Source organism: Haplochromis burtoni, unplaced genomic scaffold (genome assembly GCF_018398535.1).
Source record: "Haplochromis burtoni strain Fernald_Lab_line unplaced genomic scaffold, NCSU_Asbu1 Contig_316, whole genome shotgun sequence".
NCBI lineage: Eukaryota > Metazoa > Chordata > Actinopteri > Cichliformes > Cichlidae > Haplochromis > Haplochromis burtoni.
Window position 1 is genome coordinate 273,890 of NW_024582677.1, and position 16,751 is coordinate 290,640.

At 38.3% G+C, this 16,751-nt stretch overlaps 1 protein-coding gene across 1 annotated transcript in view; it reads right to left on the reverse strand.

Moving 5' to 3' along the window:
- Positions 1-16,751, reverse strand: part of ghrhrb (growth hormone releasing hormone receptor b) — an 80,948-nt gene that overhangs the window by 26,730 nt on the left and 37,467 nt on the right. The window contains exons 3-6 of the mRNA XM_005944144.3: positions 16,272-16,382; positions 6,384-6,484; positions 3,301-3,398; positions 3,043-3,175 (exon numbers count right to left, since the gene is read on the reverse strand). Coding sequence (XP_005944206.1) covers positions 3,043-3,175; positions 3,301-3,398; positions 6,384-6,484; positions 16,272-16,382 — 443 coding nt within the window. The remainder of the gene's footprint in view (positions 1-3,042; positions 3,176-3,300; positions 3,399-6,383; positions 6,485-16,271; positions 16,383-16,751) is intronic.

Genomic DNA, 16,751 nt, shown 5'->3' on the forward strand with positions numbered 1-16,751 from the left:
TGTTGCCTAATTCCCTGTACGTTTTTGAAGAGTAACCCTCAGTTAGATAGTTCCCACCAGAAGGAATGCCAACTATTCAAGGTGTTTTAGCTCTAGTTTTGCTCTCCATTGCCTGTTTCTGTAATATTCTTCTATTTTCTTCACTAGTTAGCTGTTAACCTTTTGTACATGATATTTGATACATCTGGACAGTTCGTAATTAATACATAATGTATTACTGATTGATAGATTTCACTGTGAATCCTGTTCTAGAACCATCTTCTTATCCATATCTAGCCTTGCCTACTGTATTTTTCTTTAAAACGTGTTTTTGTTGATGTCATGAGTAGGCTTTTTTTTCCTTCATATTACCTATTCATTGTGCCTCAAAGCCTTTCTACGAGTCATGCTGATGTTCTGGTGCTGGTCCCTCATACCGACACAAGAGGCACACTTACCAGCACTCCAGACAGCCTCATCAGGAGAAAAACACAAAGGGAAACACATTTATGCTCTCACCGGCTCTTTGCTCAGCCATTCCCAGCATTTCAGTCTTGCTCCTTGGTGCTCTTATATTAAGTTATTAACCTCATCAGAGACGATATCAAGAAAACCAAACACAGCTAACCAAACTCATTGCTACAGTTTAAAGAAACCTTGCAGTTGAAACATGGATATTTTATCTCCCTTTTTTCCTGCAACAGATTTACCTAGTAATTGTAAAAAGAATATGGCTGGATAGAAACAATAATCTGACCTGTGCAGTTAGATTAAATTAAAAAACTATTAAATTGAATTATTAGCAGCATGCAAAGTAAGGAAATTTGCATTTGGTTTATTATTTCTTTATTGTTGCAACGGGTATAAATCTCATACCACTGGAAAGCCTGTTTATTTGGCTGACCTGTGACAAGTGCTGATTGAAGAATGCGATACCATCCCACTGCTTTAGTGTGTCCAGATTGTGGCCAGCATGAAGATGTGGTGCCAGGCTGATTCTGTGTATTGTTCTTCCACATGCTACTGAGACCCCTGTTTGTTTAATACATTGTTAAATTGCAAACATGTCTTGTTTCTTCTGAGAAGGTTTGACATGTAAAGTCTGAAGAAATAATTGACCAAGTTTAGTTACTTTTTCCAAGATTACTTGACAAGTTCTGATTATAGCTTTAAAACATGGATACTTCTTGTGTTGCACATTTTGGAAGTCATTGTAATTGTGGTGCTGCCAAAATAAAGGGCTATTTTGAAAGGACCACTGCCTTCCCCCCCCCAACTATATTCTTAAGTAGAAATTGGAGCACTTGTCCAAGAAACCCAGAATTTCCTAGAGTATTTAAAGGTAGAATGGGAGGGAGAGCCTTCAGTTTTCAGGCCCCTCTTCTGTGGAACCAGCTTCCAGTTTGGATTCGGGAGACAGACACAATCTCTACTTTTAAGATCAGGTTTAAAACTTTCCTTTTTGATTAAGCACATAGTTAGGGCTGGATCAGGTGACCCTGAATCCTCCCTTAGTTACTCCTGTGATGCATTGAGTATTTCTTCTTCAGTCACCTTTCTCACTCACTATGTGTTAATAGACCTCTCTGCATTGAATCATACTTACTATTAATCTCTGGCTCTCTTCCACAGCATGTCTGTTATTCTGTCTTCCTTCTCTGACACCAACTGGTCACAGCAGATGGCCGCCCCTCTTGCTCATAGGGGGGTCATATGATTGTTGGGTTTCTCTCTATGTATTGTTGCAGGGTATACCTTATAATATAAAGCACCTTGAGGTGACTGTTGTTGTAATTTGGTGCTATATATATATAAAATTGAATTGAATTTTATATATATAGCACCACACTGACAATTAAGTATCATTTAATTATCTGCATCTGGGGTGGATAGAAAAAAATGTTCCAAGCTATATTTTTTATTGAGTTTAATTCATGCTGCAGAAGTACAAAAGGGACCAAGCACTCTAAAAACTGAGGAGTGATATTATGCTCATTAGTTCTTCCTTATTGCAAGAGTGGATCAGAGGGGGACCATAAAGAGCAGTCAGTGAGGTCAGTCCCGAAATAGTGGATGGTAGAGGATATGTGTACATATCATATTTTTATTGTTAGTTTGCTATTTACACAGGCACTGTTGCCAAGTAACAAAATAAAAAATATAATAAGTTGTGTAATTTATTATTTTCCACAAGGAGTAACCTTCCCTGTGAAGGCCAGCAAGGTGGTGCGCTTTTATGTGGAGACTGCATATTTCTCCTTGTGCCTCTGTGGATTCTCTCTGGGGACTGCAGTTTTCTCCTCTAACTGGTGACTGGTGATTGTAACCCAGAATGGATGTCTGCATACCTGCCTAGGTTGTACCTCCCTCTCAAACTATGACAGGACAGAGTCATAGTTTGAGAGCACCCTTGTAACCCTTCACTAGATAAGCAAAAGAAACAAAATACTTTTAAAAAGTGAAGTGTAAGCTGTAGTGCATTACTTGTTTTGAGTAATGACCCCAATCTTCAGGTTTTACTTTTAGTTAAGCTATGTTTCAGCTAGTTTAAAATTAAAAAAATGTAAACATTTTTTTTTTAGTTTTTAAGTTTCTGTATTAGTTTTACTATTTAAAATATTTAAAATAAGTATTTTAAATGGTCAATCTTACAATGTTCTGTATTGATGCTTCAATACAAATGAGACCTTTTGAAAACAGCTGACTCACTGACACATAGACACATCCACATATCCCCCCATCTATCTCTGTCGTGGGGGAACTGGAGTCTATGAGCTATATGTTTAATGAGAATGGAATATCTATATCATTAACAATATGCCTCCAAACCCTAAAAACTAAGTCAATCTCCCACTTTAGCTCATTTTGCAACCACATAATATAATTTCAGTGAGTTTTTTTTTTCTGTAACCTAGTTTTTAATGTGTTTTTCACTTAAGTAAAATAGTTTTGTCACACTGAATTTTAGTTTATTTTTAGATAACCATACTATCCTTAATCCTACTGCCAGTTTTCTTAAGTAAATATAGTGCCTTTGATGGGCATGGAAGATGACATACTCACTGTAGACATAAAGCAGTGGTCCATGTTTTCATCAGAAAAAAGGATAGCGTCTTTGATAAAGACAGCACTCGCTCTCAGGATGAATGAGAAGAACAAGTTCATGTGGATGTAATTCCTGGTGCAGTGAAATTTCCTAAAGAGTAGAAGAAAAAAGAACCTTCAATTAATCTGTTTGGATAAATGTTCCTATACTATTTTATTTCAGAGTCATTTAGTCTAAAAGAGTCTAATATTTTTCAATGAGACCTCCAGCATTACCTGAAGACAGTGAAGACAAAAATAGCTGATATGAGAGAGATGAGGGAGGTAGCGTAGCCAGCAGTGTACACCTGTTTGAAGTTGGAGAAATACGTAGTCTGAAAAAAAAAAAAAGAGAAGTGAGTGGGGGTTAAGGGAAGGGATCTCAAAACTGCACTGTAGGTGGCAGACAGCTGGTGTTGTAAGCCATCACATTTGTTCAACAAGTTGTTCACAGTGGTCATAGATGGCTTATTTCACTCCTCTTTCAAATCATCTGCCTTCTCTGTCCAAAATGTGAACATTGGCATCCTCGAAAGAGTGACCTTTTCCGTTTTTCATCCTGTTTCTGTGCTCCAGAAGGTGGTGGGAGTCAAAGAGTAGATACTGGTCTGTGTGTGTGGGCTTGGGGTAAACTTAAATGCTGACTTTTCCATTCTCCCCAGTGTGCACAGCACAGTCCAGAAATGGCAAACTATTATCCTAAACAGACACCAGCAAGTATTAACCTAACGCTCATTCACAACCTTCAAGTGTTCAATAATGTGACGAGATAATGACCCATCTGCTGTTTTATTATGTTTGTCTTTATGAGTTGTTCATTGAATAATGCAGCTACTATATTTGATGCGACCTAAACCAAATTTACTGTAATGCAACCCTGCAGAAATCTGTTTAGAAATAGGTGGAGCAGTTTCATTATTAACACTGATGACCAGAATACCAGCAACTGCATTAATATATTTCACCTCTCCAGTTATCCATGGCTACTTGATTAATTAGGAATCACATTTAAAACATGCTTGTTCTTGCAGTCCTGTGAAGAAAACGTAAAAAGCATGTTTCACAGGATTCCACACAGTTATCACCCGGATTGTTTGCACTGGCCAGCCCCCAAAATTTGCCACCCCCAGGGGCCTCCTACCAGAAAGACTGTCCTGTGTTGGTAATATTGTAATAAGGTTGCAGCAAAGCTGGCACCAATCCATGGACAGATCATTGGTGCAGCTCAGAGCCAAAATAGAGACCGGAAACACTTCACACTCTTACATGATCTAATTTGATTTGGACTGATTTGTCTTTCCTGAACAAGTTAACTTCATTCTGGGAGAGTGAAGCTTTATGTCAGGGGCTGGGTCTGTGACCCAACATTTTCAGTTCGCTCTGTATTTTTGAGTTCTTATGTTAAGTTTGTGATTATAAGTTCTTGTGTTATTCTTATTTAGGGTCTAGTTGAGTTTCAGTTCAGCAATTACTATCATCTGTGTCCTTGGTTTTTGTGTCATGTGTTTTATGTCTGTGTGTTCCATATTGTCAAGCTTGTGTTGTCATGTTTACATCCTTCAGTGTTTCCTGATTTATTTTAAAAGTCTTATGTTTCTTTTTTCCATGTGTTTAGTTTTACTCTTCCCCTGTGGTATCATTATGTTCATTTGAGTCAGCTGTTTCCCCATGTGCTTCCACTTCCACAATCACCTCCTGTGTGTATTTAAGTCCTGTCTTCCTTTGTTCAGTGTCAGGTCGTCTGTTTTCCTTCTCTCCAGCTCACATCAGGTTAACGCATTTTCATGATTCTCCTCAGTTCATGTTTTCTCGTCATAGTTCCTTGCATGTATAATTATTTTGCTTTATAATGTTCAGAATTATTTTCATGTCATGTTTGTTATAGTCAGTCCTTCACAGTTTAGTTTAGTTTATCGCCCCTATTCGCCTTGCTTTATTTTGTAATGATGTTTACTTACTCCGCACACAGTCAGCTCCCGCTGACCGTGACGCTTCAGGCTGCTTCTGCTCAGCTCTGCTGAGAAATATTAAAGTGTTGGTTGGGACTTCTAGTCAATTGATCAGTCAGTTAAAACGTATTATGGATTTCAAAATCAAGTACCTGGTTTTCATATGTACATATTTTCAGTGGTATCACCTTTAATAGCAGGAAATTAACTAGACAAATTATTATTTTATCTTTCTCCTTTTTGCCAAACTTTTCAAGTAAACTATATTTGACAATAGCATAATAAAAATGGAAATTATGTTTTTGGTTATGCCACCTCAATATTTTTAGCTGCCCCAATATGGCGACCCCTATGAAAAAATTCTGGAGACTCGCTTATTTATTTTTTGTAGATAAGGACCGCTCAATTATACTTGATAAACTGCAGATTTGACATGTAGTGCCATCATTTTTAATTACATATTAGATATACATATGTGTTTGGATTGTTTCATATTGTGAAATGTCCAGCAAAACAAACTAAGTATATTAAATTTGTGTTACTCAAATGCTAAATGAAAATTATCAGTAGTTTTGTGCAGGGTAAACAGGTTAGCTAGAAACATCTGCTGATATCTTGTTAAATTAGGCTTTGTAAATCCAAAAAGCACAGCAGGTCACCTGATCACAACCTGTACACAAAGACAATTTACTGAAGCTCACATTAGAAAATATTGTGAGTTGTGATTCGTGTCCCCACACTGAGCTACTACAAGTAGTCTTAGGGTTCACCCAGCTGCTGAATCCCACTTGAACTCCTTACTGTACTGGAAGCAAAGTCACCCTTTACAATGTAGGCAACAGAAAATGTTTCTTTTTTATTCTTTTTTTACTGCTTGTGTCTTTTATAACAGATTCAATCTGACCACATTCTTTAGAATTAGCATTTAGTTCAGTTACCCTTTGTACAAAAATATCTGGTAGAATTATTTTTCAAGGAGCTACTTTTAACTTTATTTCTCTGAGTACATTTCAGAGCTTGCACCACTTCATTCTCACTTGAGTAAAAAAAGTTGATTCGGTACTTAAACATTTACCATAGTATTTTTATAGTATCTGTACACAAGTAAAGAATATCTGCACTTTTGCCACCTCTGGAATCAACATAGCAAACTAAAATAAAATGAAAACAAACAAAACATAGTAAATAAATCACAATATATATACCGACCCAGATGGTCTTCTGCAAGGCTGTAGCTGAAAAATGTGCAGGGTGCTGAGATCATTAAAAAAAACTTTAATATTTTTATCACAATGAATTCTCTTAATATCAGTAGGAAAAAAAAAATCCAGCAAATAGTCTTGGATCTAAGTGAAAATGAGCAATGTTTACCTCTGGTTCGATTTCTTCATCCTCTGGAATCTTACAGGCCTCTTCATAGGATGGGTAGAAGTCCGACCATCCTTTCTCAGTGCAGTTCCTATAGATATAACCTAAAACAACAACAACAAAAATACATGAAACTCAGCGGTTTCTGCCAAGGGAAATACCACCAAAGTGTGGTATTTCAAATTTGCTTGTTATGTACAGACAGAAGTCTCATTCAGCCCTTTAAAATAGGGTCTTTTCTTATTTTTTCAGTCATTCACATGTCAGTCCTAAGTGGCCTAACAAATGAAAAAATGACTGGGTTTAGTATTTTAGTTTTGCTCATTGTTATATTTTCTGCATAGTCTGTTCTTTATTTACATATTCTAGCTATAGTTTCTATTTTTTTAGTTTTCTGTGATGTTATATCCAGATTATGTTTTCTTTTTGAAGTTCAACTTATCACTTATTCCCCAAGGTTTTTTTTCCCGTGCCTTTCTTTGTTCTCTGTTTCAAGTCTGCATTCCTGTGTCCAGTATGGAGGACCAGAAGTGCCACATGCATGCAAATGAAGAATGTTGTGCTTCAATAATGAATTGTGCAATAAAATATGCATTAGGAAATTCATTTAAAATTTCTTTTTATTTGTTTATTTATTTAAACAATTGTCCATGTAGACAAAAAGTCCATGTGAACAAAAAGGCAAAAAGGTTATTGTGCCAGGTGTTATTCTTGGGAGTTGAAGAGCAAAACTCCAATAGTGAATTCACTTTAGATTGATAAACTGGAAAAAAAATTCCAATATAGCTGGATGGGGGTGTTCTTTGACTCAAGGACTTTTGCACAGTGCCGCTGTGCAAATTACCAGCAACCAACCCCCTTTCTTCCATTTGGCAACCAAAAAGCAAATGAAAAAAAAGTGTAAATGGACCGGGATTAGGGTTATATTCTTTGCTGTGTGCATCGGCACGTGCATTTTAAAAACTGGGACACAGATGCACAATAAGAAAACATTCATCCATCACTCTTATACACCAGCACCTCCCTATAAACACAGGAATGCACATGAGCACAAATATTCTGAGAGTTTATCAGAAGAGATACTGCACCACAGCTCTTAAGATTCAGTGGATTACTCCATCTTCCTGTTAATAGTGTGAAAATACAGCAGGCACATGACAACCACGTGTAAACGCTGATAATATTACCACAGATACAGTACATAACTACTGCTGCTACTAAAAATTACACGTTCACCATTTGAAATTTTTGTCTTCCATTTCAGTTGTTGTACCACTTCATATTTTCTTTCTAAAATGTATAACTGACAGCATATGCAACTAGTTTTGCAACTTTTCCTTAACTGAAATTTAAAATGTCAATACATTTAAACAGCTGTGTGTTTCACAGCTAAAGCGGAATTACAAATTCCATATAGAAAGCATCTACCTAACTAGTCAGAAGATTCAAACTCAGGATCTTCTTGCTGTAAGGTGAGGTGAGAGTGCTAACCATTGCACTGCTGTCTTGCCATTTACCAAGCTTTTATTGATTCACCAGTTTACACAATATAATTCTACCCAGCAGAACACCATACCACAAATATTATGGGTTATGATATGTCACTTACATTTCTAGAGCTGTGAACATCAGGCTGCTGAATTAGATATATATGTATTTGAAGCTGATTCCCTGGTCACTTGCCACAGTAAGTCAGTTCTAAATCATGCAATTCCAGTTCAATGTTTCTCTACTGACAATCAAAGTCAGCTATTCAGGATTCATACATAACATTCTATGTCACGCGTTGATCCATGTGAGAAACTGCCTATTATGCTTGCAGTCATTTTGGAGCAGAATCAGCCTTTTCTGTAGCGCCTTCAGTCTTTTGGGATTCTGTGGATAGAGTCAGGTATTTATGTTTTGTTTTTTCTTTGTAACCATGTGTACACATGAATAGAATTTAAACAGTATGTGACTTCTTTCACAAGGACTGCTACTGGATCAAAGTGTGATGCTGCTTGTTTGGTGGCTGAGGAGTGGCCTTGTGTGGACAAATATTTAAAGTTTAAGGGACTGGATAATGTGATGACCAGTGTTGGTCAAGTTACTTGAAAAAAGTAATTGATAACTAATTACTTATTACTTCCCCAAAAAAGGAATCCCATTACTTTACTGATTACTTATTTTCAAAGCAAATAAGTTTAGTTACTTAGTTATTTTTAAAAAACGATTTACAACCTGAATAGGTAATAAAGCGATCGATCTTTCAGCCCAATTCTACTTTTTCTGCATAATCCATCATACAAAATGTAATCAAATGGAAAAGTCTTGTTTTAAAACTTGTTTTATTAGTTTTAATCTTTTAACTTTATGCATCAAGCAAAAATTCAATTATATGCAACATTCACTGACTGGAAGAAATTTGTTTAACATTTAAACCTATTTTCTGCACATAAAATAAAATAGGTTTTTGGTGTTTACACTCAGTCTTTCAAATAAATGCAAGTCAAACACAGCAGAAAATAAATAAAATCAAAGACTAGTGGTCCTGTTGCTCTATTTTCACCTGTAAAGCAGGAGTTGGGTAGGCGGAGGTTTACCCTGGTGTAGGTGTGCCGCAGTGGTCAGTGGAAGAATCTGCGGGTTTGTCTGTGTCATGGTTGGCTGTGTGGCAGGCGGGCAAGCAGGAGTGGTGGATCCAAAATGCAGGACTCAGACACAGAAGTTCAACTTAAAGCGCAGCTTTAATGCTGGAAAACCTCTTACTAACTAAAGTCATCAAAAGACAAACAAAAACGCTGGTGGACTAAAACACTGAAGCAGAAAACACTGAACTGGAACTGGAAACAAAACACTGGCAACACGGCGGCAAAACACACACAGCTTGTTGAGGGTACGACGCAACCCTGACTCAGAGAAACACAGGGACTAAATACACTGGGAAGTAACGAGGAGAATGAGACATAGAAGGAGGGCACAGCTGGGGGAAATTAGAACTGACGAGACAAGCAAAGCAGGACACATTCACATAAGACACGGACCTACAAAGTAAAACAGGAAGGATCACACAGAGACGCGAACTTGACACAGTGGAGACAGCAACTAAGAAACACAGAGACATAAACCATAAGGCAGAGGACTCTAAGAACCGAGAGACACAGAGGGGAACTCAAACATGCAGACACAGACTTACACAGAACAGAGGGGACATAGAGAAACATGAAGGGCAAGGGATCGAAACTAGAAACCATAGAAACTCACACCAAGTACAATAATACAGAAATCACAATGAACTAAAACGCTGGGTCAGGAGACCCAGGACCCTGACAGTCTGTGAGTTTCCCATTCCCTGGTAGCGTACTTGGTGCTTGCTCAGAAGTTAAGGGTTTTTTTCGCTGTAAAAAGAAGTTTTCTTCCCACGCTGTGAGCAGCGGACGCTAATGTTGTCACTTTTTACGGAATCAAACTCAAAGTAAGGTCAGTACTTCCACGCTTTAAACGTTGCATGATCATATGCTCTTCCGCACTCAATATATTATCCACTGTTGATCTGCACACAGCTGTTGCCACGAATGTCACACTCGCTTACCTCATTGTCATGAGACACTCTCGCAATTAATCACGGTTTTAGTAACACAGTAACGCAGCATGCTTACGAAAAAAGTAACAGTAATCTAATTACGTTTTTTGCAATAGTAATCCTTTACTCATTACTTGAAAAAAGTAATTGGATTACAGTAACCTCTGGTGATGACACTGACTAATAATGTGCTGGAATGCATAACAGTTGAAATCTACAAAGACTGTAAAGACTGGATGCAGGAAAAGTTCACAGGAAAATGCCAAAAAATTTAATTTGTGTAAATTTTAAAAATTAAAATGTTAAACCCAAATAAACATAAAATGACAGAGCCTATAATATATAAGAGCCTGTAACCTGAAATCATTAGAAGTTCTAGAATCACATCATATTATGGCATTCTTATAGACAATATATTTTCAAATGATACTGAAAATAAAGTAAATAGGTTGATTATTAATAAATAATATCAGTGACCATTGTCCAGTTTTTGCAGTTTATGATAGGAACTAAAAGCATAAGTAAATGAAAAGAAAATGAAGAATACAGATGAGTCCTCAGTAATTTCCTTTAACTGCTTTTTAACAGAACTGAGGTTAAATATGAGAACCAGGATATTAATTATGTATATGACAGATTGATTACCGTAATTGTCGGGCTATAAGCCGCTACTTTTTGCACAAGCTTTGAACCCTGCGGCTTTTAGTCAGGTGCGGCTTTTCTAAGGATTGTCCATGATTTTTGTGATATCGTAAGAGGATTTGTTTTGTTTGTTCCGCTGTTGTACGGCACTACGTTGCCTGGCGGAAGGGCATGTGATCAGATACACAGTATCGGGGTTCAAGAGTGGTATGTTGGTCACATGTCCGTCCGCCAGGCAACGTAGTGCCATACGAAGTAGCGCGAAAAACAAACTTCAAAGTAGTGCTACGTGTTCAGCGGGAGGCGTGGATGACGAACGGCGATAAACTTGCGAAAAGCAAGTTATGCCCAACTCCACCAGTGAATTCTGACAGCGTGGAAAAGTGTGAAAACATCCATGATCACCAACGGATTTTGAAGGGCTGGACTGCTGCATGATGGAGAGGAGGACACTGCCACGGCCCTTCTGAGGGTGTTCGACTCTGACACTGACAATGAGGATTTCTTTGGTTTTGAAAGTGACAACAAAGGAAAGGAGCTAAGAGTGGATGATGAAGCCATTCTGAGCCTGTTTGTTTCCGACACTGGAGGAGAGGACTTTGGTGGTTTTAGTGCGCAGGAAGAAGAGAAAGATGGTGGTGAATGACTGACTTTTCTTCTTGTTAAAGCCGTGTCACTGCACCTGAGCCTAAAAGGTAGTCCGAATCTATTTTTCTGGTGTGCTATAGGTTATTGTTATGTACTACATTTGTTACTCGTTTATGAAGCACAGTACATGTTTCGTACTTGTAATTACCGGTACTTGTACGTATACCTAAAAAGTTATGCAAATATGTACCCATAACTTGTTTTTCAAAATATTAATGTGTGTGTGTCTCCAAACAGCCGTCTCTTTCCTGACAATTCCCTTTGTGCATATTCTCTTACATATGATAAGTCAACATTGAAACACCTGCGGCTTTTAGTCAGGTGCGGCTAATGTATGTACAAAACAGGATTTTCCCCTGATTTTAGCTTGTGCGGCTAATATTTAGGTGCGCTTTGTAGTCCAGAAAATATGGTAGATTATTTGCCTTATTGTTTAATATAAATTGCCAATAAAGCAGTATAGTAAAAAAAAACATATATATACTGACTGTCCATGGATTTTAAAAAAGGGTCTACAAAGTGCATGTAAAAAGAAATATTAACTATACAGAGATTAAATATGATCGATGGCTACTTCTTCACTGTAGCCAGGCTGACACAAAGTCAAAACTATGCTGAGCCAAGCATTCCTGTCTCTATTATTGGGTTACTTGCCAAAGACATTTAAACTAATAATGGTATAAGTACTAAAGGCAATGATAAAACCATTCCTTAAAAAGGTATCACTCCATCCATCTGTCTTAGCTAATTATTGGACAATCTCAAACCTACCTTTTATCGCAAAAATTCTTTAAAGAGAAGTTATAAAGCAGCTAACTGATCAATTACAGAAAAATGGTTGATTTGAAGAGTTTTACTCAGGTTTCAGAGCTCATCACAGCACAAAAAAAAGCATTAGTGAAGGTTACAAGTGATCTTATGGCCCCAACAGTGGAGTCATCTCTGTGATTGTCATCTCAGTGTTGTGTTTGATACTGTTGATTGTAATAATTTAATACAGCGCTTAGATCAGGCCATAGGAAATGGCCTGATATCACTCCAATAGAGCACTTCATCCTCAGACTGCAGGCTTACTTGTGGTTCCTAGGATATTTAAAGTAGAATGGGAGCAGAGCCATCAGCTTTCACCTCTTCTGTGGAACCAGCTCCCAGTTTGGATTAGTGAGACTACTTTCAAGATTACTTCCACTTCCAACCAATGTTCCCTCTAATTTTTCATGTGTCTGAGTGAACACACAAACTCCCGGAGCGGTCCCTTGAACCACTGTGAGCAACAGCAGACGTGTGCACTGTGGTCACGCCAGCATCGAATCCATCCAAGTTACATGGTTTATTAAAATAATCAAATTACAGTGGTACCGGCACATAAGGACGCTGTCATAACCTGTCAACGACATTGATTAGGTGCGTATATAAGAATGTGAATCGCATCATTGGCTGGACTATGGGATAAGGTGGCATCGTTCTAATCCCATACAGGAGCAGCCAGTCACTCACTGACTAACACTGCAAAACAGAATTGTTAACGTATTTATTTTAATTTCAGTTCAGGTTAGATTTCTTTGTGCGCAACACAGATTTTCTGTGTGCAGAGACCATTCCAGCAGTGCGCAATTGCGCACGCGCGCAGCTTAGAGGGCACATTGCTTCCAACCCTAACTATATGCTTTTGATAAGCATATAGTTAGGGTTGGAAGTGGCCCTAAAGTGACCCTAAATCCTCCCTTCAATACATTGCAATGGGCCTAGGCTACTCTGGCTGCTTTGTTTACACTTTACACAAGCTTTAAACATAAAATTGTACTTGTAAGCTGTATTTTAATGATTTTGTCATTTTAGGGCATAAAAATAGCCCATTCCATAAGTCTGCACAGCGAGCAACATTTTAGTTGATTTCTATAAACTGTCACTTGCTGCCTGTGAATCCAAGGTTACAACAAAAACATAATATTAGAAACGTTTTTATTAGATAACTGTAAGTATTAATGGAGATGATGCAGGTGAAGGGTGCAAATGCTGGATTTGAATTAGCTGAATTCAAAGCAATGTTCTCCCACCATTGCCTGGAGTTAGAATAGTGGAGCTCAGCCACAGTGACCCTTATGGAATAAATGATGCACACAAGGTCACCAGGTATATGGTGCAAGTTTGTGTTTGTGAGAGGAGGATACAAAGTTTACACTTAAAAAAAAAAAAATCTGTTTCACTATTTGAAAATGCCTGTCCGACACTTAAGCGAGGAGAGTGTGGGTTTGAGTCGTGGGTGGATTTAGCGTTATCCAGCTGTATTAGCCTCAGTATAAAGTGGCATGTAGAGCCTGCAGGCCTGCAGCCGCGGCAAATGGCAGGATGTGAATGGAGGTTGAAGGCCAAGGCTCCAGGGAGGGCATTAGAGCTCACAATGCTATTCCTATCGAGCAGCGCCAACTCATTCCTGAAGGAAGGCTTATACAGTGAACTCTTTGATTTTCCAATTCATTATATTCTCCCACTGAAAAGCCTGGATCACCTGCACAGTTACAGAGCTGGACTTATCGGTACTGTCTGTGGAGGAGGAAATCCAGTGGGGTCCGAGAACCCACTAATACTGAGTTATGAGGTCATCAGCAGCTACCTCCGCCTCCTGATCCCTCCACGCAAAGTATACGCTTTCACTCACAAGCTCCTCTGCATTTTTTCTTTTTTCTTTTTTTCATTTAAGCAGTGTTTTATTCAAGACTGGAAATTAGTCAAGTAAATCTTTTCTACACACAGCCTCTCACTTACTGTGCATGTTCTCTGCTGCAACTACTTATTCTGTTTAGCAACAATTTAGCAAAAGCAGCTGACACAACAAAAGGGCAGGCACTCAGTCAGCCAGTGATCTTAGAGCTATTTGATCAGTTCATATGAAAGTTTCATACCTTTAATTACATTCAATATAGCCACAACTCAACTCTTATAGTATGGACAACCTACAACAACAGAGCGAAAGCTCCAGCAATCAGACGAGCCCATGTGAGCAAGCACTTGGTAACAGTGAAAAGGAAATATCTCCTTTTAATAGGAAGAAACCTTCAGCAGAACCAGTCTCAGGGAGGGAGGAATCTGCCGTGACCACTTGGTGGGTGAAGGAAGTGAGACAACATACATTGGAGAGAGCCAGAGGATGATTAATAATGATTAAATTCCAAGTGGTGTATAAACACAGAGAGGGAAGAAGACACACTCAGTACATCATGGAAATCCCCAGTTGTTTAGGTCAGTTGCAGTGTAACTACGGGGGGTTCAGGGTCACCATATTTTAAACCTAATCCTGTAAATTTCTGTCCCCTAAATCTAAACTGGGAACTGGTTCCACAGAAGATAGTAGATTCTTCTGCTAAAAAAGAAAAAAAGAAAACAGGTAAAATAACAAAAAATGTGATTCAAATTTAGTAGCTCTTGCTTGTAAGATTTCTTCCTTTTGCACTTCTGTAAGAATTTTACAGCAATGTGGAGAAGCTTCTGGGAGTGCATTAGAAAAGTTGCTTATCTAATGTACACTGTTTTCAAAGTAAACTGCAAGTTTAGACATTGTTACGATCCATGATCATGTCCCATGTCTGTTTCCATGGTTCCTGCCATAAGAGTGTGTGTGGGTGTGTGCAGGTTTCCCTCCTCCCTCCTAGGTGTGTGTGTGGTGTGCGGTAGCTGTTGAGACAGGTGGAGACTGGAGAAGTTCCAGGGATTATCGGATGGCCTCTTAACCTCCAACTCACCTCACCACTCCCCTTTTCTCCTCTGTACCCAGTAAAGAGCCAGCTGTTTACCAGCTTTGAGTCTGTGTTGCTTCAAATTCAAATTCAAATTTTATTTGTCACACACACAACCATACACAGTATGACATGAGGTGAAATGCTTGTAGCTGTGCAATGCAATGCCCGACCATTAAATGACAGTGGTTTTACAGTATTTGCAATTTACAGGTTATACAAAATTTACAGAATTAACTTAGAAATTTACAGTAAAAAATGTGCAAATAGCAGAAAGAGATATTAATTATAGGAAGTGTGCATGAAGAAAAACCAGAGTGCGTGTGGTGATGTGATGTGTGTGAGAGTCCAGTCTTATAGTGATGTGATGTGTGTGGGAGAGTCCAGTCCCATTTTCTTGGGAGTAGCAGGAGTGGGGAGTCACACCTATGTTGTGTCTAGGTCTAGGCAAGGGTTGTAAAAGACATTTAGTAAAGACATTACATTTTGTTTCAGTGGCTTATTTTTGCATCTCATGTCTAAATACTGATATCTTCTTTGTCATTGTTTATCTTTCAGATATCCAGAAATGCATGGGTTTTTTTTATTCTTAGTTGTGTCTGTATCTATCTGTCAGTGATTTGTTGTTATGAGAGACTGGAGAGAGTCTATTATGTTTTCTTTAAACTAGCCAGCTGGATGAGTCAGAGTTCTGGAAAAGGTGAGGGTCGTGTAAACAGTCAGGACAGCACTACTCTCTACAGTGTGCAGTCTAGAAAAATGTAGTTTTTGTAAACCACTCAGTGAAAACAAAACATTGGTGCTCAGAGATCTCTAAATATACCACAGTCAGTTGCTGAGCTCTGAAGTGAAAATGGACAAATGCTAAATTATGGTTTTTAGGTTCAAATCTTCCTTTTAGTGGCATCTAAAAAAACACCCAAAACATTCTTTTGCTGAGTTGGCACACACACACACACACACACACACACACACACACACACACACACACACACACACACACACACACACACACAGATAACATCAAGGAGGAAAACACTATACAGACAGAAGCAGGAGGATAAAAAGATCGCCATGACTGTTGGCAGCATTATTAATCACTTTGTTGCCCTGCCTCAACCAACCTGCTGCAGTTCCTTGCAGTTTATATCAAGGATCCCTAACATAAGAACATTGTTTTTAGAGCATTAAAAAACACAGCCAAGCATCCTTAAAATGTCAAATTTTGGTACAGTAGCAATTATTTAAATTAGCCAATTAAACCAAAGAAAACTAATCATTCAATTTGAGGTGAAATGGACTTACCTTGGTTATTAGGCAACAGCTGCCAGATGCCAGAGGCGCACGAGATATTGACCACCTGTCCCACCTCAGCATGATACCAGCACTGAAGGTTGTCCCAAACTGTTGGACAGCCTAACAAGGAAAGACAGTAATTACCAAACATTAAAGAGTCTCAGTTAGCAGCACTAATACTTTCACAGCACAGGTGAGTAAACAGAAATATTACATATGGTCAGACCATCATCAAAACAAAAATATACTTGCTGGACAAAGACACAGTTCTTGTAGTTCTGCCTCTGCTCACCATCAAATGCTTCAAGTCAAACAACTGCAATGTGACTGAAGTGCAGATTTTTAGCATTAATTCCAAAACTTTGCATTAAAAGCTTAAGAATTACAGGTTACAGATTAGAAATGACAGATTTTCGAGCTGTGTTCAAGTGCTCAAAAATGATTAGACCATTGACTAATAAGCAGTTTCATAGGCAGGGAAGACCTGAT